The 27,253-nt window shown below is 35.4% G+C and overlaps 3 protein-coding genes across 3 annotated transcripts; 2 read left to right on the forward strand and 1 right to left on the reverse strand.

Moving 5' to 3' along the window:
• Positions 1–2,395: 2,395 nt before the first annotated feature.
• On the forward strand, positions 2,396–3,712 carry LOC118347728 (ethylene-responsive transcription factor ERN2-like). Its single transcript, XM_035687861.1, has one exon. It carries the CDS (start codon positions 2,489–2,491, stop codon positions 3,539–3,541), a length of 1,053 nt encoding a protein of 350 aa, XP_035543754.1. The 5' UTR covers positions 2,396–2,488; the 3' UTR covers positions 3,542–3,712.
• Positions 3,713–19,077: 15,365 nt separating this feature from the next.
• Positions 19,078–21,424, forward strand: LOC108992445 (WAT1-related protein At3g30340-like). The gene is made up of 6 exons (XM_018966997.2): positions 19,078–19,317; positions 19,598–19,660; positions 19,749–19,865; positions 19,989–20,403; positions 20,811–20,962; positions 21,112–21,424. The coding sequence occupies exons 1-6, from the start codon at positions 19,136–19,138 to the stop codon at positions 21,284–21,286; spliced, it is 1,104 nt and encodes a 367-aa protein (XP_018822542.1). The 5' UTR covers positions 19,078–19,135; the 3' UTR covers positions 21,287–21,424.
• Positions 21,425–24,454: 3,030 nt separating this feature from the next.
• LOC108992432 lies at positions 24,455–24,949 on the reverse strand. The gene has a single exon (XM_018966989.1). The coding sequence runs from the start codon at positions 24,947–24,949 to the stop codon at positions 24,455–24,457; it is 495 nt and encodes a 164-aa protein (XP_018822534.1).
• Between the last annotated feature and the right edge of the window lie 2,304 nt (positions 24,950–27,253).

Below are 27,253 nucleotides of genomic sequence, written 5' to 3' on the forward strand. Positions count from 1 at the left end.
TAATAAAAATTGTGTGACTTGTCTATTTAGAATGAGCAATGTTACGTACAGTTCTTAAATGGGGACTGCATTGTAAGCATAGTTAATTTTATCTTTAATTTTTTTTAAAATTATAATAACATCCTTATCAAAATGGTATTTTTTCTATTTAATGAAAGGCTTGCACATACAGTCTCTAAATAAGAACTGTAAATATTAGAATTTCTCATTTAGAATTAGTACAAATTATTTCTCTATAAAAATAAAGTTCATGACTCATGAGTCTCACTGGTTAATACAGTATTCCCTTGTTTATCCACAGGACAATGTCGTTATTGGATAAGAAAATAAAGAAAATAAAGCCAAGTTAGCGAGGTTAGTTCCCTTTTTATAGTAAATGTGGGTGCGTAGCACGTGATTTTAGGGATCAAACTCCTAAGTAAGTGAAGTAAAAATATAAACAAATAGAGTTTATAGAACAATATTAAATATCGATAAATATTATAAGGTATTAAATATATAAATTGTAGAAGGTAATATAAAAAAGATGTAGCTTAAGCCTTAAGAAAAGATGTCCATACTCTAATGTTTGACTGTGGGGCTTTGATAGTTTTTGCTTAGATAATCGGAGACGTATTGTTGTGTGCTTTAGGGAGCCCCTGGCCAATCTGTTATTTTTTTTACATACTTTTTACTATTTTTTATTATTTTTTATTATCATTTAATATTTTATAATCATTTTTCACTACTATTCATAGATCATCTGAGATTACATCACTATCCAAACGTAGTAATATTTGAATATTAACTATTTTTTTATAAGTTGAGTTTGTTTTTTAAGTTTATTTTATTAAGTCTTTTAGTCTATTTTTAACTCGAATATTTATTAGTATATTTTCAAATTTAATTCTTCTTAAACTCCTAAATTCCTAATTGTTTTAGTTTTTTTTTTATCTTTAAATTTATATTTATTTTTCTAACTTGAGTTGTTTTTAACTTTATTTCCTAAGAGGTTTTTTTTTTTCAAAAAAAAATTAGTTTATTTTTATGTACCTAATTATTTAATTGTTTTAGTTAATATCAACTTTCCGCATTTAAAAATTTAGACCTCGTTTGTTTTTACAAGTACTCCTTCCAACTCATCTCATCAAATTATTAAAATTTGAGTGGTGCTACTCTGCCGCCTGAATAACACTGCTTCATTTGACTGCTAGGCCAAATTGGCCTTTTTTTTAATTTATTTTTGTTCAATTTTTTTATTCATATTTTTTTTATCATTTCAAAATATTTTTAAAAAACATAAAAAAAAATATATCAATACACTAATAATCAATTTCTTAATTATTAAGTAAAGAAAAAAAATTAAAATACATGAGGTGTCAAAATGAGGGGGCAAATTGAGTGGGCAAAGTAGCATTATTTTTAAAAATTTATCAAATTTTCACACAAAATAAAATAAATAATTTAATTTTTTCAAATCTCAAAATAAAAATAATATTAAAAAATATTATTGTAAATACAGACTCTACATTTTGATACGTATTATCTTGAAGTTTTTTCTAAAATGTCAAGCGAGTGTCACGCCAACATTTTTCATCATAAAAATGAACAAATATTAAGGTTGCGTTTGGATGTTGAAGTGAGTTGAGTTGAGTTGAGTTGAGTTGAGTTGAGTTGAGATAATAAAATATTGTTAGAATATTATTTATTATTATTATTATTATTTTGGGATTTGAAAAAGTTGAATTGTTTATTATATTTTGTATTGGAATTTGAAAAAGTTGTAATGATGAGTTGAGATGATTTTTGGTTCCAAACGAAGCCTAAATAAATAAAAAATCAGTCTGAAATGGGGTATATACCACAGACAAAGATACATTTTCCGAAAATTATAATTTAGGGACCCCTTTGAAATAGGACAAAACTCCCTATGGCCCATAGACTAATTGATGAAATTTTAGTTGATTTGAATTGTGACCTATGTTTTTTTTTTTTTTTTTACTTGGCCATGGAAGATAATTTTATTTATTTTTAATTTTTGGTAACCCATGGCACATAGGTTTGTACACCTAGCTAGGGATGTACTCGTTAAGTAATGTAAACCTTGAAGGGAAGAATTCTGGAGGGTGGCTTGAAACAGCTACTACGTGGGCGGGCCCATAGATATAATATGATAATCTATCATTATCATCGTTTCATCACTGCCACTTAAGCAATGATGAAATGAAGAGGTGAATAATAATTAAGCAAATGGCAACCATTCCTTTACAATAATCAAATTTTGGTTTGCTGTAATATTTTAACGTTGGCGATCGATATAAACAACAGGCCTGCAACAGCGACATCCCCATTTACCCAATAAATTAAGCTACCGAAAAGGGCATTTTCTCGTTTGTCAATATGGGGAAGTTGCAGATACTTGTTCCTGGACACCATTATAAGGGGAAAAGCACCTCAGTTGCTCAGAAGGTTCGATCACGTAGACAGTTGGATTGGAGGAGGAGATCATATGGGAACGCCAAACAACGTCCCGCGGGGCAGAAGCAGGAAGTCATCCTCAAGGGGACACCACAGATTTGTAGGAGTCCGACAGAGGCCATCCGGGAGATGGGTGGCTGAGATCAAGGACTCCCTGCAGAAGGTCAGGCTTTGGCTGGGAACATTCGACACTGCTGAGGACGCTGCTCGTGCGTACGATGCTGCTGCTCGGAACTTACGTGGTGCCAATGCTCGCACCAACTTCGAGTTACCGCAGTCCGGATCAAACACTTTAAGTGGCGCCGGTGCTGACAGTGTTTTCAACGAGAGTGCCGAGCCCTTCTCATTTGAGCAAGGGAGCGGGGCGGTCACGCCAGAAGCAGACGGGCTTGTTGGCGCCCTCAAGGCCAAGCTGCTCGATGGCAAGGGACTGCGAATGCTCGCAGCTCCCGCTAGTTGTTTGGGAGCCAAATTAGCCAGCAGCGGTATGGTGGAAAACTCATCACCCGACAACATTGGTACAAAGAGAGGGCAATCATCATCGCCAACTGCGGCCGTTGCTCCTCGTGGGGTTGGGATTCTGGACTCTATGCAAGTTTCTAATAATTATCCGGGTCCCAATAAGCTGGCTGACTCTCTCCTAGACCATAATGACCATGATCATGAGGCAGTAGCAGGTCATGTTGGGGTCCAGTGGCATCAATCCTGCCAAGCAGCGTTGCCAACAAGGATCACCCCATGGTCTTCTGAACCAGCATACGAAGTGCCATGGCCAGCACAGACGAACCATGTCCAAGATCAGAATGGCTTGTTTACTGCTGCTGCTGCTTCTACACCGGCATGGCAGCTTTCTGGTGCAACTGGGGCAACGATTAACTTGGCATATCCAGATCAGGGCGCTTTGGAGCTGATGTCAACAAATAACATTAATGGGAAAGCGCAGTTGTTTCAGATTGATGATGCTGCAACGGCAGAAGATGTGTGGTCAGCCGAGCAACAGGTTGTGCACGGTGAGAACAACAGTTGGGGTGGCGCAAATGGCACTTGGGATCCGCTCTTTTATGTACCCTCTGTTCTAGGATGATATATATATGATATTTACTGCATATGATCACTTAATTTCCGCCATGAATATCATGCGTGGTTGTTGTAATTCTTTTCGATCTCCTATACCCTCTGTAACGTAGATTCCAGGAAATCTCACAAGCTAATCATTCTTTTTAACAAGCCATAGGCAAAGCACTGATTCTGTATTGACCGGACATCAATAAATTAAGGAGTATTATGCTATAATTTTCATTTGAGCGTGCAGATTACTTGCGTATAAAAACTGCACAAGCTTGTCTCATACCCAACAGGTCTAGCTAGTACTTCTAACTCTTAAAGGATTTTGTTCTGTAATAATGGCATTTAGATTTATCTTGATAGATAGTACTGGACAGTTTCAATGCCATCCATACCTAGCTAGCTGCTCGACCCATAAATTAACAGGAAAAATAAAGTAGTACACAAAAATCTATTTTAGATCAAATTTTAGAGGAGATACATATTAGCACGGCTAACAAAACATTGGTGAGGTATTGATTCCCCAAATTTGAAGTTCAGGAAATGCTACAGTAATGCTGCATTTCTAAACATAACCGCCATCATGAGGATCGAGGAACACGAAAGGATAAGAAATTTTTTACTACTACATATATACTCATGAAAAACTCTATTCTCAAGCTAGCCGGTATGAAAAGCACACGTAGTAAAGTGTTTATATAATATAATTTGATTTGAATACAAATCTAATCTTACCACACACATCAGTTTGAGAATAGAATAATTTTATACGGTATATTAGCTGAACTTTCATTTTTTTTTTCCAAAATGACATAGATCTTATCTTCTGTTGATCAGTTTCATATATTTTAAATGTTAGCTATCCAGGTATGATGTCCTAGTAATCTTCTTTCCCTTCAAGTTGTCTTTAACTAACACATTCTTAGTTGCACATAGCTAGGTTCAAACAAATTTGTATGCATGCTAGCTTCAATTTCTTTTTGAAGTGTTTCTGTCAAGCCAACGTGGGCAAAGAAATAAAATGCCATAACCATGACTACTACTCATCGGCTCCTTTTTACCGACATAGTTGCTATCAAGCACCTAATTAATATCTCTTAATTTGTTCTAATTAATATGGCCTGATCTTCTGTAATTTGTCCCAAAGCAGAGACAACAGTGTCGGCGTATATAACGACTCGACATACAAAACACTGTGTGGTGTAATGATGTATTGATACAGTCAGCTGGCTACAAATCAAATTAAATTAATGAGAAATTATAATTGTAATTGTGAATACGTAAGTACTGTGAAATCATTTTAAAAAAATTAAATAAATATGAGATCCACATAAAAAAAATAATTTTTTAATAATGAACTCTATTTTTTTTCAAAGCGACTGTATAACGCTTTCGCATTTCACGATTGTATGTAGTATTACTCATAAGTCATATTATAAATGTTTAATTTAACTCGTATAAACTTGCATAAAGTCGAATGAATATGATCTATTTGTAGTGTTATTTTTAATTTTATAATGAGACATCTTAAATATTTAAAAATATAATAGGAACTTATATCTATATGCATGTGTAGTTTGAATCCTCAAGAGAGTACAATCATTGACATATATATGTATATAATTAACAATATAAAGATATATATTTACAAAAACCAAGATTTAACTTGTCAAAATTAGTAACTAAAATTATAATAAATAATATAAATGATCTATTTTGTCAAAATTATTAACTTGGCATGCAATAGACCACTTGTATTCGAATAAAAATTAAATAAATAGAACTTAATTATCCACTACTCATTTAAGTAGTACTCGATTAAACTTGGGACTATATAGTACAAAAAAAAAAAAATTACTATAAGAAAACTGCTTAATTGTAATCAACTATTTCTTGCGAAAATGATTATTTTCTGTCAAAATGAGTCTATTTTCATCGTAAATAATCATTCTCATTGTAAATACTTTTTTTTTTTATAGTGAATTAATTGGCAACAAAATTCTTATTTTTAATTTTTCTAAAAGCAAGTTTCAAATAGAAGACATATAATTGGCACAGCTGACAAAAAACTTGGGAGTGGGAGTTGAATACCCTTAGATTAATGCTGTATTTCTTAACATAACCGCCATTAATTAGGAGGAACACAAAATAATCCAAGGAATTCTGTGTATTGGCTGAAGCTCATTCCACTAAAGTAGCTTGAGAGTAACGCCACTTTCATGGTTTTTACCAAAGTGACATAGATCTTATCTTTTGTTCACTTTCATATATTTTTTTGTTTGCTTTCGGAGTCGCTACTAATTTTATTTCCCTCTTTAACTAGCCCAATCCTGCACGTAAAATAGGAAGAGATAAGATGAGAATAATTAAAATAAAAATTAAAAGTTAAATATTAAATAAAATATTATTAAAATATATTTTTTAATATTATTTTTATTTTAAGATTTAAAAAATTAAATTATTTATTTTATGAAATGATTAGATGAGATGAAATGAAAAATTTTATGAAAGTAAACGAGAAATCTTTTTTTTAATTGTTTATGTCAATCTAACATGAGTAAAGAAATAAAATGCCATAACCACCATCGGGTGGTCCGACTCACTGGATCACCTACGAAAGTTTATGTACATGTATGTCCCACGTAAAACCTGTAATGTGCATGGAATGCACAATGTTGGTAACTGTTACACAATGGAGCCGTGTACCGACGGACTATCGGGAGATTGGCTGCGCCCAATAGATCGAAGCCATAACTCCACTACAACGCTGCAACCAACACAACTGTAGTGCATCTCACCCAATGTTTTAAAAATCGTTTCGTACCGGCCGGTACGGCCGGTATTTGCTGTACTGGCCACTGGGCCGGTATAGGTACTATCTGTATTTCGTACCGGCCGTACCGGTCAGTACCGGCCGTTTCGACCTGTATTCCGGCCTGTGTTTCGGCCTTTATTTTTATTTTTTTTAATTTTTTCAAACTACAAGCTCATTTTTTGACCCCCAATTCGGGTTAGACTATTTATAATTTATATATATATATGTATTTATATATAGACTATTATTTTGGAATATAATTTTGAAATATAATTTATTTATATATCGACTATCCCGAAATGTTATCCCGAAACACTATTTCGACACCGTACCGGTACCGAAATATTTCGTTCCAGTGCCTTGACCGGTACAGCTACCGGTACGGTATTCAAAACATTGATCTCACCACCCCCATGGCGAGCAACACTTTGCCAGAGTCACACAAGTGCAGATAATATCTCCCGGTTGTTAGCAACGGGCAGCAAGACTTGCGCCCCTTGGCAGGTAGCAAGACTCGCGCCCCTCAGCAGGCAACAAGACCTGCGCCCCTCAGTAAGTAACCAGACCAAAGCCTCTTAGCGAGCAACAAAACTGACATCTCAACCAAACCAAGGTCTCTGTGGAAAGCATATGTGCCAAGTCATGGATACCCGTGGGCATCGCCCGTATACCACCAGCCTTCACACTCTAGCGAGATAGCTCAAGTTTACAAATCTCAAACTTAAAATTTGTATTACACTTATCTATTTTGTTTCTCGTGATAACTTCTCAAGACGCAGTGCAAATAAACGGGCGGCGAGGTCAGAAAGACCACATGACCCTTTCTAAAGTTAGCCACCAAAAGTCGAGTTACACACTCGCGGTGCAAACGAACTGGCGTGGAGGTCGGAAAGACCACACGACTCTCTCCAAAGATCGCCATCGAACGAGCGTGGAGGTCAGAAAGACCACACAACCCTCTCCAAAGATTGCCATTGAACAGGCGTGGAGGTCGGAAAGACCAGAAGATCGCCATCAAAAGGTGAGTTACACACTTGCAGTGCAATCGAACAGGTGTCAAGGTCAGAAAGACCACACGACCCTCTCCAAAGATCGCCAACGAACGGGTGTGGAGGTTAGAAGACCACACAACCCTCTCCAAAGTTAGCCACCAAAAGGCAAGTTGCAAACTCACACTGCAAGTCAGCAGGCGAGAAAGGTCAAGGACCACCTGACCTCCCAAGCCCCTAACAGGCGGGCAACTCTCTAGATAGCCCGACCTCTCTCTTGGATAGCAGTACAAGCATAGCATATTCTCCAGCAAACGCCGAGTGTTTTATACTCGCGTCACAACCACCTCGAGCGGGTTACCTTCGGGTATGAGCCACTAGGCTCTACAACTGCCTTGAGTGGGTTACCTTCGGGAACTAGCCACCAGGCTCTACAACTGTCTCGAGCGGGTTACCTTCAGGAACAGACCAACGGGCTCAGCAACCGCCTAAGATGGACCCAGGGAGTCGACGAACACCCTGACCACTTAAGTGCGGTTACTACAAACAAACAACAAAACGAGAATACCAACAACAATTTACACTAAAGGAGGTAGAAAATCTTTTACTACCAACCAAAGCAAAAACGATCACATAAATATACACAAAAACCAATCATGGAAATATGCACTCTTCGTCACCAATAAACAATCTCTCAGGCAAACATTCACACAAATAAACAAACTCAAAATCAAGTTTTCGTAATGTGGTCAAGTACATCTATCGCTTATCTCTCCAAGCTGAGCCCCTCATCACTTAGCACAAAACAAACAGAAAATCAAGGACCGAACAACAAACAAAGGACCAATTTTTAAATTTATTTTGCAGATTATTGACTTGAAGATTCTTAAGGCCTTTTAAGGCTTCACAAGGGCATGGAGACACCCATACACCAACTAGTATGGACTCTCAGCAGGGTAGGGGAAAACAAAAGCAAACAGATGCCCACGAGCCAACGGGGTAAAAGGCAAGTACGAAGAATGCAAAATATTTAATTTTCCATATGCCAACACAAAGAAAATTAGCGGAGTAACTGAAATGGATATTTGAGGCCCCACAATTTTAGCTAAGATATAAAGTTAGGAAGAGACTCAGACTCCTAAGAGGGAGATTACTCAAACTCCTAATAAGAGATAGACTCAGACTCTTAAAAGGAAAAGACTTTACAAGACAAATTGGATTCTATCACTCCAAAGAAATAACCTCTATAAATAGCCTACAGGAGATAACAAATACTGGACTTGAACTACACTTGATCTTTATATATATTTACTCTTATATTATTACTGACTTAGGCATCGGAGTGTCCCCTGGGCAACCAGTGCCGCCCCTTCATTTGTTGCAGGTCATCCGTATGGTTGGTGGTGTGAAACACGTCCTTTATAATGTGATTCATCATAACATGGTGAATTATTGTCACTTCATAAGTTTCTATGGATGAATTAATGGAATTTGGACGGACTGATCAATTTGATATATGGGCATTATAACCTTAGAGATCTTTTCGAAACTTTTTCAACCTAGCTATGGACCGGTTTCGAAAAATGGTCATACCCTTGGACGTACGTATACAATAATGAACAAAATTTTATGGACTACTAGAAAACTACAAGTTGAGTACACACATTTGTTGTGCATGCGCAGCACAATATACATATCAATATTCCCATGTGTACTACACGCGCACTATGCAGTCCATATTCTCATGTTCATACTGAAGAGTTTTATAACCCATTTCGTCATATGGGTAACCCTGAGTTTGTTTATTTATTCTACATGTATTGATCTTTCTAATTTATTCACATAGCAGAAACATGTAAATGAATCAGTTCTAATAAAGAGTTCGACAGATAGTGAAATATAAATTTATCAAAGGAATGGAATTGATAAACAGTCCCACTTCTAAGCGGTCGGGCTGTTTTTTGAAGTAAAACAGCCTTCCTTTGCACTGCTGCCATGTCAGTAATCACACAAAAACATCAATAGTCTCAACCACACACAAACCACTCTCCTCTATCCCAGATCACGTGACCCTTAACCCACTCTCCTCTCTCCCATCCTCAATGTCTATGGTATCAGATTTTGCTTCAAATCCCAGCTCAGTGCAACCCAATTTCACTTCTTTCTCAAGCTCCACATCGAAGTGTCCCTCTTCCAAAGCTCCCATTGACATACCTCAAAGTCCCCAAATAATTACACAAACCCTGTTACCAAATTTCAACAAACGGAATGAAATAAATCATCCTAATAACCAAAAGTCAACAATAATAAGCTTAAAATCTACTTCTCGAATTTGTTCAACATGAAAACAACCAAAATAATTATGAAGATCAGCTAAAAGGAAAGGGGGGGAAAAATTCTACCACGCGAGATATTACCATCCCCATACTCCTAAAATCTGAGACCAAAAAACCAAGAGGAATAAGAATATTATTTGCTTCTTGAATTTGTTCAAGATGAAAACACCCAAATTGTGAAAAACCTGATATTTACACAACCATAAATAGCATATGAAAAACCTGATATTTACACAATACACTTGTGATTTTCTCTTCTACATTTTAGCAAACACCTTAAATGCACACCGTGTTCTCCATCGCAGCAGCTCTTCTGTGTTTCCATCATTCTTTTCCACAATACAAATAGCCAACCTTTTGGGAAATTTTTTCTAATCCATCAAAACAGCGAAAATAGAGAAATTTTCCCGGTCTCCCATTTTCAAGCCTGAATTTTCTGGATTTTGCTCTCGTGCAGCATCGAAGCCTCGAACTTTTTGGGAAAAAAAGACTCTGTTCTCCATATTCTTGTATATGACTCCTTGATCTCGAGATTTCACCTCATGTGCAGCGTCGAGCACCCTGGAGACAGCGACAAAGGAGATTTAACTGCAGTCGGAGATGGAGCAGCTGCCTGAGGAGAAGGAGCAAAAACTAGAGGAGTCACTGCCGGAGAGGTGGGAGATGAGACCAATGGAGATGTCTTTTGGGACGAGGTGGGAGACGAGCTTTTTTCTGTAAAAGGAGAAACGAGTGCCAAGGGAGAAATGAGTGGGGACTGAGATGCATAACATCTCCATGATAGTTGTGATGGGCTGTCTACGTGTCACTTAATTATTGGTGGGCTGTTAATTGGGTAATATTGGACGGACCGGTGCTAAGGTTTTCTCATTGACAAAAGTGATACCTTCTTGATCAGATAGCCTCATTTGAACTTCTACGGATAAGAAAGTCTGTGAAGCGTTTCAACTTCCACAAAGAAACATCATGCACTGATAAAAAGAAACGTTGAATGTCACAAAAATCATATTGTCAAGGCTCCAAAAATGTATTAAATCCTACACATTAGAAATCTTACATATTCTCCCTTCCTCACCGATTGCATCTCATGTTTTAATGACAAAAGATCAAAATTATAAGCACAATCCTAAAAGTTCATTTCGATGTTTATTGTTTTGATCATTTACATTCGTTCAGCATTGCCTCTAATTCCTAAATCACTAACATTTTATCTAGAATTAGTCTACCTACAGTCCCAAATAGGAACTGTTCATGCAAACTTGAACAGTTTTTGTCTTTAAAAACTTTTTAAAATTACAATAATATCCCTCCCAAAATAGTATTTTTTCCCATTTAATGAAACACATCAATGGGTCTGCACGCAATCCTCACTTGGGGACTATAAATAGAATTTCTCTTTTATCTTATTTCCCAAAAAAATGCTATTAATCCAATCAAAAGAATCATAAAAAAAATGCTCAAGCTAGCTAGCAATAACATACTCACCAAACCAAACAAGACATTACAATAAACAAAACGGAAATTTTGAAGAACTGGTCCTTTCCTTCAAATACTAACATTTCTATACAGCAAATCAGTCTCTTTCACATAAAAAATGAAAACTAAATTCTTACCATAGATCAACAATTTAATAAATAATTATCTCTCTCTATTTCTCTCATTCACTGACTGGATCTCTAATGTATTAATTCCAATCCCTAAATCTTCATGTCATTACAACAAAATAGACACTATTTAACAATTTGATCTACCTGGATGAGACGAATCGCTCACTGCCTTGTACATGACCACTTTCTTAACCAAGGCTTTGTTGCAACTGCATCAAACGATCATTCAAACCAGAAGAAATAAAAATAAAAAATCTCAATCAAGCTAAGAATGTTGCACTAAATCATGGGATTGTGAATTGAACATATCCAATCATACCAAGATTAATTTAGCTCAAGTTAAGAAAGTAGTATCGAGGCAAACAAAACATGAGATGGAGTGAAGCTTGAATCTTATTTTGTTTGTGAAGTTCCTGGTCTTAAATATTGAAATACTTCACTCAATCACCAAAATTGGCCAAACAAACAACATGAAACATAGAAAAGAACCTTGAACAGCCCCTAAATCAGGGTTCTTGGAAATACAAATATACCCACCTTGAATAATTTTATGTTCGCTTATATTTGTTACTCAATATTGGCAATCTTATTGGGCTCACAAATATAAAGCACTTGGACCTTCATTTGAAATTCAGCCACTACATGTTGTTTTTTTACAGAACTTGGTATGTCTATCATCATAGCCGAGAGCTTCTAATCAATTTCCTGCTGACCATACTATCATTTTTTTGTTAAGAGACAAGAACTTTGTATGAAACATGAATTAACTAATTGAGCAGAGACATTCGAGAAATAGAATAGGCCTAATGCTGACTATCATTCCACAACCATAAGTGTAGAAGCGCTGGTTTCAGTATCAGACATAGACATCATTTATTTATTTTCAAGACGTGTTATTGACAAGTTGAGCTTTTAAAATTATTCTCTTCCAATATTGAAAGGTGTATCATTTTTTTAAGGAAATAAGAGGGGGAAAAACTGAACAAGAAAAGAAAAGGTCGCCCTTTAACTCAAAGAATCAGAGAAATATTTTTTTGAAAATCTTCAACATGTTCGCCCTTTAACTCAAGTAGTTCGAGCAAAGATGCTTTAATTCTAAAAGAATTTGAAAGAACATGCAACAAATATTAGTTGAACAATCAGGATTTGAGTATATTCTATAAAATTATAAAATTAAACAAACTAATTCGAATTTTCTCTTTTTGATTTTCCTTTCAATTGAGCAAACCAAGGAAGGAACAACTTTGCTTCTCTTCCACGAACAACAACTTTTTCTTTTCTTTTCTTTTTTTTATTGGAAAACAAATTTCATTAAATCAAAGAGATTACAAATTGTCCTCATCAAGTCAAATGGATTGAGATAGAGATATTAAGACATTATACCACCACATCTCAATATTCTCAACATTTCAAGCATATCTTGCCAATCTATGTGCTGCCTCATTGCCCATTCTGTGAACATATAGCACTTTCCATTCATTAAAATCTTTCATCAGTTTCTGTATTTCTTTCAATAAATTTTCAAGAGCTGAGAAAGACTCTCCAGATAGTTGAAGTTCATTAATTAGCATCAAGCAATCACTTTCTAAGAATAACTTGGGGATACCCCGGTTAACACAAAATCTCAACACCCTAAGCATAGCTAGAGCTTCAATAGTTTTTGAGTTTGTCACTTCATTTTTCACTTTGCTAGTTGCCATAATAACTTCACATTGTTCAAGAAACAAAGCACCATCCGCATTTAGCTTCAGATATCTTGGTGGAGGAGTTTTCCTGTAGCACAATAGTTTTGAATTCGTATGCATAGAGGATGGTACATCCTTCTGGACTTTTTGCACAAACAGAGCATACTCAATCACATGTCTTGATTCATTATAAACATTTTCATATATCATTTTATTCCTCCAAAATCCCCATGTCATTGGAAAGATTGTGGACAACTCCTCCTGATTGCCTTCTTCCTTCAGTAAGAGTGCCAAGTCCCAAACAGACATCAATTGCTCAGCCTTTTGTAACATTGGGATATATTTATTCCACACTCGAATTTCTTTGCAGAAAATAAAGCATGTGCAAGATCCTCCATACTTTGCTGACAGAAAATACATTTGTCTTCCACTGCTACATGCTTTTTGCTCAGATTATGAAATGCTGGTAATCCATCTCGACAGGCCCTTCAGGCAAAAATCTTAATTTTGTTAGGGAGTTTCATCCGCCATAACCTCTTCCAAAAGGACCTCACTCTAGATTCCATAGAGCTTTCCCCTAATTACTGCCTAGATCTACTATGAAAGAATTTATAAGCACTCTTTACAGTAAAGTGCACATTCTTCTCATGATTCCAAATCCACTTGTCTTCATTGGAGCTAGGACAAATAATGATCTTTAAAATTTATGCTGCAATATTTGGATTAAAAAGAGCTCTAATTTTTTCCACATTCCACCACTGAGTGTTATCATCAATAAGAGAATCGATAGTAGCATCCCTTTCTTCCACTGCAGCCAGATCTATGAATTGTTGGACATTAAGACCTAGAATCCAAGGGTAATGGAAAGACTTTACAAATTTTCCATTTCCAATTCTCCATCTACCACCTTGGTATAGAAGTTTGTTTGCTTCCCATATTTCTCTTCAAGCATAAGAGGGGTTTGGACCAAATTTGGAATCAAACAAGTTTGTTTTAGGGAAATATTTCGATTTATAAAGTTTGTGAAGCAAAGAGTCTTCATTTTGCTAGATTCTCCAGCTTTTCTTTGCTAAAAGGGCTAGATTAAAGGTCTTCAAATCTTTAAACCCCAGTTCTCCTCTAAACTTTGACTCACACATTTTTTTCCCAGCTAATCCAGTGGATTCTTTTTTCTACTGATCTCTTTCCCACCAAAATTGTGTCATCATCCTTTCCAATTTAGTGCATAAAAAGCCAGGTAGCTTAAAAAAGCTCATGGCATATGTTGGAATAAACAAAGTTGTTGCTTTTATGAGGACTTCCTTCCCACCTTGAGATAACAAACTTCTTTCCAGGTCTAAAGTTTCTGCCATACTTTTTATTAAACAGAGAAAGCTTGTGTCTTTGATCTACCAACCATAGGGGTAATCTCAGATATTTTTCATACTGCTGAATGTAGCTACTACCCAGCTACCACCCCATAGTGATATATGATCTCTTCCTTCAACTCCTCAGTAACGCTTCTACTAAAAACTATGGAGGTTTTCTCTCTATTTATTTTTTGGCCCAAGGCTCCTCCCAAGAGAAAGCTAATCAAATCTTGATCATTTGTAGCCTTTCTTGCTGCTGGTAGTTGATCAACCAGATTTTTGGCTTCCTCCATAAATTCACTACAAGGCCGATTGCCTTGAGTAATGGTCTGAAGTTTTCTTTTTAACAGAGCAATCCTAGACCTTGAAGTAGATGAAAACCGAGTGTGAAGAGCATCCCACACTTGTTTCGAGGTCTTCAATCCATAAACAATAGAGACTAGTTTCTCTGTAATAGAAGCTAATAGCCAACTTAGAATACATGTGTCTTTCTTTAACCACACTGTGTAAGATGGGTTAGTAGTCCCATCAAAAAGAGTTCTTGATGGAGGAGATGCATTTCCATCCATAAGATCAGCAAGATCATGACTCCTGAGAAAGACCATGAATTGGACGCTCCAAGGCAAATAGTTGGGGCCGACCAATTTTTAGGAAACAAGTTGAGCATTATCTTGAACAGTAGGTTGGGGAAGTGGGGCATTTGTGTTGGAGGCCATTGTTTGGAAAGTGGAAGCATGTGTTAGGATCAGGCGTGTGCCCTTTTACCAACTGATACCATGTGGTAAGAAAAATAAATAGAGGAGAATAGGAAAGACTGAAAGTGTTTGAACTGTTTTGCTTGCTTTTTATTTGCTTTTCATTCAAGGAGTACAAATAGAAGATTTACAGCTAACATTAATCTATTGTTTTAATCAAAAACAGAATGAGAAAAATTCGGAGGTGGTTTGTTTGCTGCATTGTTGCTGAACTGATTTGATTTCTTCAACTAATATTCGACTGAGTCATTGTTTGCTGCACTGTTGCTGAACTGATTTGATTTCTTCAACTTCTCCCTTAATTCTCTCAACTGATATTCGACTGAGTCACTGCATGCTCTAACATAAACAGCAAAGGAGGTGACCATGTAAAATTCTAGGGGTTGTCATCTGAGAGTCAAATCAATATACACCAAAGTTAAGATGATCATTATTCTTTTTGTGTCAAAGAGAGAATTCTTAGAATGTCATACTGTGAGGATGAAAAAGAATGTGTATATTGGTGTTTGTTGCATATTCATTTCATTTGTAGTGAGTTTTATTGAGGGTTGTCATTGGGTTGCATATTCAGTTATTTTCTATAATTTGTCAGAGCATTGGCAATGGACTAGCCATTGCCAAGTCTAAAATTTAGCTAGAATGTTATCTTTTGGCCATAACATGGACTTCTAGCTAAATTAGTCCACATTGGACTAGCTATCCCAAAGTCTAAATAATAATAAAATATTATATATTTTAATATTAATTTTTTTATTTTTTATTTTTTAATATTTTGCAAACACACATTTAATCTCCACAAAATGCCTATCACATATCAAATTCAGCAACATTTCCACCAATATCAACCTCTTGCCTAATTTCAATTCTCAATCCAAATCCAATTCCCATAGAAAACCAATGTCAACCTCTTGCCTAATTTCCTAAACCTTGCATAAAGAACATATAATTGTGCTTAGTTTTGCAAAATGCCATTGTAATTCCTTACAATGAACCAAATGCATAGTATGGGGATAATCGCAAATCAAGAAACAAATGCATAACAAACAAATGCATAGCAAAAAATAGAGTTCCAAGCAAGAAACAAATGCATAGCAAACAAATCCATAGTAAAATGCATAGTATGGGGATAATCGCAAATCAATTTGTCAAGAAACTAAGAAAATCTAAACCCAAAAAACTAAGATAATTTAAGCAAATTACAGAGAAAAAATGGGTTACACGGAAATATCCAAATCGCGATTTTCAAGTTCAGTTTATGGAGGACAACGATTCACTGGCAAGGCAATCTCGTGACATAGTGATCCTTGCAAACACTAACACAGAAAAATCACTTAATGAAATGGGAGAACATAGAAAGAGAAGAGGAAGAGGAATCTAAGCAGAGAAGAGGGAGAGAGGAGCGAGGAAGAGAAATTAGCTTTTGGGCTGGAAGATGACGGCTACGTGGGCTCATGACGGAGAGAAGGCATCTTGCGGTTGAAGAAGACGCAGGAACAATGGGTGCTTGCGGTTGAAGAAGATGAAGGATTCAAGACAAGATGTTCGCACGTTTCGGGATGCAGAAAGGAAAAGGCCGAAGAAGAGAAGAAGTTTCGGGAGAGAATGAAAAGGGCGAAGTTTCGAGAGAAAGAAAGAGAACGGCGAAGAAGAAAAGAATAGGAGTTTCGGGAGAAAAAAAAATGGAGGGTTTGGGGATGAAGACAGAGAAAAATCGAGGGAAAGACTGAGCGGGAGACAACAAAATAATAAAATAAAAATTTGGTATGTATATAGTGGCTCGCCAGACTTGGCAAGTAGCTAACAATTACTATAGCGTAAATGTTAAATTTGGGATGTTTAGCTAGGCCAATGTAGTTGTTTTTTTTTCATATTTACTTTCAATTTGGACTTGCATTGGCAAATGGCTAGTCCATTGCCAATGCTCTTATATACCCTATGTAGGCAAGTGGGCGAGATTTTATTAGAAGAGTAGAAGTGGATCCGGGGTGCAGATGGGGCTACCAACCCGCCCGCCTATATTGGGTATATAAAAAAAAAATCCTAACTTTCATTTCTTCTCTTATCTCTTCTCTCTCAATCCCTCTAGGATCCTATTGTCTCCATCTTCTTCATCTCCTCCTTCATCTGAGTTTGTTGTTGACGCATCCCTACAACACATTTCTTCCTCCTCCTCCTCCTCCTCCTCCTCCTCTTCTTCCTTCCCTTCTCTTCTCTTATCCTCCTCCACATCGTGGCCACGATTGGTCGTGGTTCTCTGTCTTGGGCCACAGGCCACAATGTGGCCATGAGTTTGCTTAGAGAACCATGGCTATGACAAACTGAGTCTCTGCAGAGGCGAATTGGATTGTTTGAAAAATTTCAAGAGGGTTGCAAGGCTATTTGTCTGTCCAACATCAGGCGTGGTCATCCGCCCTTGTGGGATGGGGCCTGGTGCCAAGGTCCATATGTGGCCCCCACCCATATGGGTGTGAGGGGGCGGGGTGGCTGAGTGCCAACCTGCTGGGGGCGAATAGTAGGCCTAGTCAAATTCTATCACGGTGTTAAATGATTTTTTTAAAAAAGTATTATTTATCGTCTTTTTAATTATCATTCTCGTTTAACATTTTTTGATATAATATTAAATGATTAATAGAGAAGTAAAATATAACAAGTAGTTTTTTAATAAGTTAATGTCGCATTATTGGGATGGTGAGATAACGAGGAATGTAAGGATGATTTTACTAAATAAGCAAGCCAAGCCATGGAGACAAGCCTGGCTGAGTGTTAGGACCGGGGAACTCAGTCGGCTCAAAGGCCAATCTAGTTTCATATAGACCATGTGAAAAAAGACAAGAGTAGGACCCTTGGTTTGTGCCATAACTAAGGGAAAGGCAGTACGTGGGTACAAAAGGGTTTGATAACGAACGGTTGTCCTTCAAAGTTGTTGGCTGGCATTAGAACCATTTTCTTGTACTGAATGGCAATGGCCAATTCATGCAGAATAGTTGGAAAAGAGCAATCCTCCCATTGGACAGTTGATATCGCTAAATATGATGTCATCCATGCCGATTGTAATGAATGCACAGAGCACCATAATGTCTACTTTTCCATTCAGCTGTAGGTTATTCTGAACAATAATCAGCATACACTATTCTTTTTTTCTTCTCCACGCGAAACATTTCTGGAAATTCAGGAACAGAAAAATAAGAAAAAGCACAAGAAAAAGAAAAAGAGATGTAGGTTCCATCTTTTTGTTAATAAAGCTTAGGTGGGAAATATCTACAGCTTGGCCTGCTAGATTTTGAAGCTCTCACAGACGTAATTTCCACTTGCTGGAATTTTACCCATTGTTAGAAACATTAATCTGGTCTAGCACTTGATCACAATAGCGGAGGAAAGTGCATTAATTTCTGTGGTTGAGTTATCAAATTCAACAGTACACTTCCAGTGCTTTCTTCTCAGCTTTTCCAGTGCAGGATTTGACACATTGTTCGTGCTTCCCATCATGTAGAGATGGGGATGCTGTTCATGCTGTTTCACAGATGAAGTATTAGATGCTATGAGCAAGGGAGGCCAGGGGAACCCATTTTTACTACACGCCCCCACTCAAAAGATGCCTAGCTAAGAATTTACGTATTTTTAAGAGCTATAACCCAAAAAAGGCTAGGCCTGAAGAACATTACCCCAATAAAGCCTATAAGAAATTGCAAATGGGAAACTCGTGGCCTATATGGATTCTAGCTGGAACTTTTGGAGGATGAGATCATGCATTATGCTTCATAATATTGTTTGAGCCTGCAAAAAACGATTCTCAAATACTCCACGGTTGGAAAGTATTGGTCAAAAGAAAGCCAAAAGAAGGGAATAAATCTTAAACTAATGTCAAAGTTGGTTGCTTAAAGCATTGATGTGATTTGAAGAATTTAATCTTGCTTTGAACCTACTTATTCGCAGCCTGATTATTTAAAGCTACAAATGTGTTGGGGTGTAGTTAAAACAGAAGAAAATCTGTGAAGCGTCATAGCAATTAAGAGCCTCACTCTGCCCCCTACCCCCCCTCCTCCCCGTAGAGTGCTGCTGCATAGACATTCCTATATCATGAAGAGTTTTGAAGAATGGAAACCTTTTATTGTAATGATAGCAGTCAATTTTTCCTTTGCTATCGTGAATATTCTTCTCAAGAAAGTCCTTGACCAGGGAATGAACCATTTGGTCCTTGTTACATACCGGCTGTCAATTTCTACCATGTTCTTAGCTCCAATCGGCTACTTTATGGAAAGGTAGGAAATCCTTAAACCTGATTTTGCTACTTTGGAAAATTTTTATCTATCAGTTAATTCCCCCCCTTGGCCAAGTCTCATTTTCATGCAAGATAATAAAAAAGCAATTCAATGAGCTGAAGTACTATGACTTCCTGAGTGTAGGATCTAGGCCTATTATGAGTATAGGATCTAGACTGGCCTCTTCTGCAATAGATTTCTGAGCTTTCTTCACTTTATCCCTATTCTTTCCTTCTTCATTTTTTAAGTAATACGTCACATAGACTAAGTTTGCTTGCAGGAACAGCAGACCGAAGCTTACACTTCGTATCTTATGTTACCTCTTCTTCAGTGCAATCATCGGGTAATTAATTATATTCTTTAAGACAGATACATGGATTTTACCATCTGCAATTATCAGTATCATAACAATCATTTTTTTTTTCCTGTAGGGCATCCATTACACAATACTTCTTCCTTCTTGGAATTCAATACACATCTGCTACTTTTGCATGCGCCTTTGTCAACATGGTGCCCGTGATCACATTTCTAATGGCATTACCACTTGGGTATGAATGGTCGATCCATTACAAGAATTCACTATTGTTACTGTCTGGTGAAAAAAGTAAGTCGTTTCCATTGCAATGGTAGTTCTATTCACTCCTGTTACCTCTACTTATTTTACACCACAGGTTGGAGACAGTGAACTTGAAATGTAACAGTGGAAGAGCCAAACTACTTGGCACAGTAGTGTGTGTTGGCGGTGCCACACTGCTGACTCTTTACAGAGGAATGCCTTTGTTTGATCATTCTCATTCACAGTCTGTTACTCAAATCATGGGTCACGCTGTCAAGCTCAGCTCTGCCAAGAAAACACAGAGATGGACCGTTGGTTCAGTAGCTTTGGTTTTAGGAGTCCTGTTTTGGTCTTCATGGTTTCTTTTACAATCACCTATAGGAAAGAGATACCCCTGCCAGTATTCCAGCACTGCTATTATGTCCTTCTTTGGTGCCATTCAATCCGCAATCTTAAGTCTGTCCACAAACAGAAACCTTTCTGCATGGGTTCTCAAGGGAAAAATGGAAATCATCACTGTCCTGTATGCTGTAAGTATACCTTTCCTTTACTTCTGTCTTATTTTGTGGAAAGATTGGTGTTTGATGAGGCAAATGTAGTTTGGACTTCTTTTGACAAACTGAGAATTTTACAATCTGCACTAATTCAACATGTATTTTCATGAATATATCTGTTCATGCATTTTTTACTGGTTGTTAACATAACTTTTGGTCCATGGGAAGTCATTCATATATTTTCTGCAATTTTGTTGCAGAAAATAAGTTATCTCATTCTAGCTTTGCTGAAACCAGAATTTTGCTTCATAACTTTAAATGCATCTACTTTTTTTAAAGTTGTCTATAATCTGAGTTCGACAATGTTAAGAAAACCAGTATTAATAATCTGCATGGCTTCTATTAATTAAGTTGACGTGAGAATAAAGCATTGACGCATGCAGGGAATGATAGGATCTGGTTTATGCTATGTGGGTATGTCGTGGTGTGTCAAGAAAAGGGGTCCAGTTCTCACAGCAGCATTCAGCCCCCTCATTCAAATACTGGCAGCCATGTTTGATATCCCCATTCTGCACGAGCAAGTTCATCTTGGAAGGTGACTTATTCTCACTATTCATTACTTATCATTTTCTTCTTCTTGATGTTAAACTACTACGCCATCACCTCCTGCATTAAATTATTATGAATTAGCTCGTTATAATTATTGCTAACTTTCTTCTGTATGCACTCTAAAATGGCATGCAGTTTGTTGGGATCCATCGTTGTGATTATTGGATTGTACATACTCCTGTGGGGTAAGAACAAGGAGATGAAGACATGCGTATCAAAATTAGCTCAAGAAGCTCATGAAGAGGTCAAGGAACAAGATCAATCACAGTTGCAGGTCATGGTAGTCTCCTCATCATGTGATTCACGGTGACATTAAGGCCAAGTTGCATAACGGTTTTCTCCATTTAATGAAAACTACGTCCATCTCCTCCAGAAATTGTAATTTTTCTTGATACTTCTATATATACTTCGTGATGACTACTGCTTCTGCATATTTTCAACTTCGATATCTCCAGCATAATAAATAAAAACGAATACATGACTTTTTTGTTTTCCCCAGTTGTGATAATTGCCATGGCCATGAAGCTTTTTGGTGAAAGAAAACTGTATTTGGCCAAGAAAGTGGACCAGGAATTTTCCGACAGTACCGTTGTATGGATTGAGAGACATTATCCAATTACAGTTTAATCTAACGAATCGAGTTTTGGAAACACCAAGCTGCCTGGTCATTTTAATTAGACTTGGATCAGTTGTATATCCAATTACGGATCCAAATTTCTCAAAGTTTCTTTCGATCTCATAGGATCTACTTCATCTATATATATATATATCATTTTCTCCTTATATTCTGAGTGAGACTTATATATTAGATTTTTCTTTTTTTCTTTCTTCTTCTTGTAAATCAGTATTTCTAGTTTTACAGAAATCTATTAGCAAATTTGCTTATTATCAAATTTAACACATTATGATATGGCAGCTAGCATATATAAAAAAGTCCGTATTGATGGTTTGACTTGTCTTATAGTTGTAATGAATCGTAAATAATGTGTTTACGTACTGACTTATAAATAGTTAAAACAACTAAGGGAAAGGTATGAATAATGAGTTGAGATAAAATTAAAATTAAAATTAAAAGTTAAAATTTGAATAAAATATTATTAAAATATTATTTTTAATAGTAGAAACTACTGGCATAACTTATAAGGGGAGGCTTAATCTCTTTCTTTGTGATCTAATACGTCATTTTAAAAAAATTATTTATTTACGACCAGTTAATTTCAACGAAATGACTATTTATAACTAAAATTGATTATTATTAATCTTTTGATTGCAATAAATTAGTCACCAAAGTCTTTTTTCTTGTAAGGTTCCACTGATTTTCTCTACTGTTGCTCACTACCAATGATGGGCAATGCATCGTTATACTATCAACCAAAGTTTACTTTAAAAAAAACGGATATTTGTGTTTTTTTTAACGATAAAACAGATTCATTTTAATTAAAAATATTCATTTTATTAAAAATAATTAATAATAAATAAGTAATTTTCTTGATCACACCTTATTTGATAAACTCTCTATCACTTCTCTGTCTCTCGCTCTTTATTTCGAGCTCTCTACGTATCATATCCCAAAAGGCCAAAACCATATTTTAAGATTTGATGGGAAATATTCGTGAATTCACCAGAATATGAATATGCCCCACCATCCCATCATCTATATTTCTTCTGTCAGTTTCTTTCTACAGCTTCCTACTCCTGAATATTTGCCACCCATTTATCCTATTTATTTTAGTAATAATATATGCCTTCGTAGAATACATAAATATCGTACAGTCATTTTAAAAAAATATAAAATTTATTATTAAAAAATTAATTTTTTTCATGTAAATCTTATATTTATTCACTCTTTTTAAAATGATTGCACGATATTTACGTAGTATCATTTTTCATCTTATTTTTCTCTAAAAAAAAAAGCGCGGTCAGGGACTCGTTTTTACTTTTTTTGGCAGTGGAGTTTCACTTCTTTTTTGTTTTTTTCTATTTTACTTCTCTGCCGCATAGTTTAAATCTGTAGGGTTGGGTCGTATAGACTCGAATAAGGCCCACAATAATTATTGAGGCCCATGATGCTCATAAGGCTTACACGGAGAAGGTCCATAATAAAGAGAGCCCACAATTAAACTGGATTAGTCGAGAGAGAGTATTAACTACAAAACAAGAGTCCATAAGATATACTTGAATAGTAATGATACAAGTAGAATATTTTTTTTTTTTTCAACCTGATTTTACATGGAGAGGGAGTAATCATGACCGGGTAACACCCAAAACAAAGCCCATTGGGCCATTCCTTTGCAAACGGCGGCACTTTTTGCAGCTCATGCCCGAGATTGTTTATGGATTTATAGAAGTCTTATATTATACACTTCTATCTAATTAATATATAATTTTTTTTTTATTCGATCTTAATGCTTAAATATGTACATATTTAAATAAAATAACAAATATTCATATATTAATTAGGTAGAAGTACAGGTGTAAGCTTCCTTCCTTGTACCATTTTCTTTTACTTTAATAATTTAATTCCTTCCCGTTTCAGGATGGAGAATATGGAATGGGATTTGCTAGGTACAAGCGGTTTAGCGTACCAAACTGCGTACTAACACTCACATAACTTTTTTTATTATAAAAATAAATAAATAAAATATCTTACATTTAATATTGATACGCGATTTGGTGTACGAAATTGCTTGCAAAAAGATTTTTCCATATAGAATTAATTTCACAATTGGAAAAATGGCTTGTTCTTTTTCTTCTTCTTCTATTTACTGAGTTTGTAAAAGTTTAATTAGGTCTTTAGCTGTGCGGGGAATTATTTTTTGGAAGTGTTTGGTTTAGGGGAGAATGTGGGAAATGGAAAGAAAAATAGAGATCTTAGAAGATTCTCCTCAAGTTGCATTTTTATTCATGTATGGGAACTCAAAGTTTGGTGATGGGTCTAGCTTAGCTAGACTTTTAATTACTCTTGTTCTGTTTGGCTCAATTACGTACTTCACAAAAAATGCCCTATATATATTATATGAAAAAAATCTACTCATCATTTATTTTTTCATCATCCTCTCATCATCTCATGATGTGGCATTAAATGATAGATTTACAAGTGAAATATAATAAATAGTTTTCAATCATCTAATATCAAATTATGGAATGATGAGAGGATGATGAAAAAATAAATGATGATTATCGCTGAAGAGTTATACTGGGAAGAAAATTAAATGGTTTTGGTTCAGAATAATAGCTCTGAATTAAGAAAAGAGCTTGTTAACGGAACACACGATCTTATTAATAATTTTCTTTTCTATTCTTTTGCTTTCAAACAGAATACATAGAGATGGTAAACTGTAAAGCAGCACCAAAAAAAAAAAAAAACCTTATTATATATTATTTGTAATTATAGCAAAGACATAAAGCTTCTTAATATATATAGCCCTTCAGACCTCTCCTGGTCTCTGCATTTTTATTATATATATTTTTGAGGATCTCAATCAGAATCAGAATGCTCGGTAATTTGTTGGTCACTTTCGGAGCTTTCCTTCTCTTTTCTCTTACCCTTCTTTCCATGTTTGTCTGGCTTATGGCCTTTGCTGTCAAAGTAGTCCTTGATGTCCACATGAACACCTGGGTCGTGGGTGTTGTAACTGCCTCCCATCATGATTGAGTTGTTGATGGCCTGGAAGTTGCTGTTCACGTATGTGCTCAGGTCCTCAGGCTCCCCATGTGAAACCCCATGAGGAGGACTGGCTTTCTCGTCCATCTCGCTTCGCAGAGTGGCTCCGGTGTTGGTTCCTGCAAGGGTGACGATGCTTACACCATGATCATCCTGATCATCGCCCTGCTCCTTGTTGCTTGACCCAGATTTCTGAAGATCAGCAAAGCGGTGAGTTATGGCAGACACCATCTCCCTGACTCCACGGTCAAATGGCTTTTGCTTCTGATCTCCTTCTGCGGACGAGTGCTTAACTTGTTCAGAGGTCATGATTTTACGTCAATGGTTTACAGAAATTTGGTGTAGGAAGTTGGGTTAGGAATTGGGGTCTCACACTATATAAATATAGGAGGAGGTGCAGGCTAGGAGTCTTGTTTGTAGGAATAAAGGAAGGTGAAGGATCAGTTGCTTTCACGGAAATACAAGCTAGGAGGAGTACTACTTTAAGTTATTCGGATCCAAAAGATAAAGGATAACTTGAAAATGGGTTTTCCCTTGAATTCCCTGGTGCAGCTTATGCTTTTGTGACTCCTAAGATAGCTCTTTGGTCTGAGCATTGATGGAGGAAAAGAATTGTACGTAAGTGTACATGCATGATAAGTAAATGACAGAGCTCCTTCCAGGCTGGATGGAGCCGCCTACTTAATTCGATCTCACAATACAATTAATCCAAAAATTTTGCTGCAATTTTTTTGTGAGTGTGAATGAATGAAGTGTATTCTTCTACGTACCCTCTTTATATATATCTCGAACATCTTTGATGGTGGTTAATTTCGTTATTTCACCATGAAATAATATTAATTAGCTAGGAATTAACTACCTGATCACTATTTTAACTTTCAACTTACATATATAGACCAAAAACATGATCACGTTGACATGCATGTGTTGGACATGATCAGTTAGTTTTGTTGAGAAATAATCTTATATTGATATTGATTGTGGATAAGGTATTGAATATGTTTATAAGGAATGATCAATCCTCTTTTATTGAACATATTTTATGAGATGAGTTAGATTTATGAATTTTTTTATAATATTAAAGACTGCCACATGACGAATAGAGACTCATACTACTTACCACGTGATAATAATCAGAAAAAATACTGGTCTGTACGTGAGGGAGGGTGTTAAGGTATAATCTCACATTATATATAGATAGAGTTTTAGACATATTTATAAAAAATGATCAATTATCTCTTATTAAACTGATTTTATTAGATAAGTTAGACTCATAAATTTTTTCGGACTCAAACGTAAGAGAATTACTTCATGATCTGTACATAATTCTATAAAAGGAATTTTACACGATGATGTGACAGTCAGTAATTTTCTTATCATGATCCAATTGAATTAATATTTAGTTAACTTTTTATTGAACCGGGACTTCGTCAAGTCAACTTGTAACTTATATCTCTTGTAAAAAGCTAGTAAAAATATATATAGTATATTGGTAGTTCTCCAAATATAAAAGAGTACTAATTAATTAATAATTATTTTACAATTATTCTATAATCCTATTTTAAATAGAGAGTAGTTATATAAAACTGAAATAAATTACGGAAAGTGATATTGACAAATTAGTGGATTACATGAGTAAGAATATCGATGAGAGAATTAAAGTAGTTGTAATTTGAGACATGCAATTATTCTTTCACACGTCTCGTGATTGTATGTCTACATGTACATACACAAATCCTTCAAAGTTTGCGGGGACTAGAGTACTTTTAATGAATTTTGTATTATACAAAAAAATATAAATTATTTGAATAATTGCTCTAAAAAGGAGTTTTATTCGATTATATAAAAGGAATTGTAAAATACAAGTAGCAGTAACCCGTTACGTATATGTAGCAGATACTGTTCATCTTGTAAAAATTTTTTTATTATTAATATCTCATTTACTGATCCCTCATTTTCTTTTACTTTGATTTTTATCATATAAGTAAATTCTTTTTATTGTTCATCATTTAAAACACATATATTTCATTTTCTTCTCTAAAAAATATCTTGGAAATATTTTTAAACCAATTTTTTCATATTTTGATTTTATTTTTAATTTTTATTTGGCTTATATATATATTTTACGTGTATATATATAGGATTGAATTATTTTACATTATATATAAAATCAAATTGCAAATATAAATATTTATATATATATATGGATATTGTAAATTTATTGGTAAAAATGAAATATTTAAAAAGAATAAGAAAAGAATATTTAAATGATATAGAAAAAAAAATAGATAAGCTAATGAATGACATATTATAAAAGTCAGTATGTAAAATAAAATAAAATGAGTTTTAATGTATTTTAAAGAATAGGATAAAAAATCCATTAGAAGTGCTTGTAGGTATCAAAGTTTCTTTTTAAAGCTTTCAAGTCAAAGTTGTCATTGTAAGTATCTCAAGTCATCAATAAGGCATTGATTGGATTTTCAAATGAAATGATAAATTTATGAATAATAGTAAATTGTTTGAGTTAAGATATTTTATAAGATTTTGGAAAAATAAAATATTATAGACATAAAAGAATCTCAATGAACCAGCCTAGTGTGGCAGTGTGCCATG

This window comes from Juglans regia, chromosome 2, assembly GCF_001411555.2.
Source record: "Juglans regia cultivar Chandler chromosome 2, Walnut 2.0, whole genome shotgun sequence".
NCBI classification, from domain to species: Eukaryota; Viridiplantae; Streptophyta; class Magnoliopsida; order Fagales; family Juglandaceae; genus Juglans; species Juglans regia.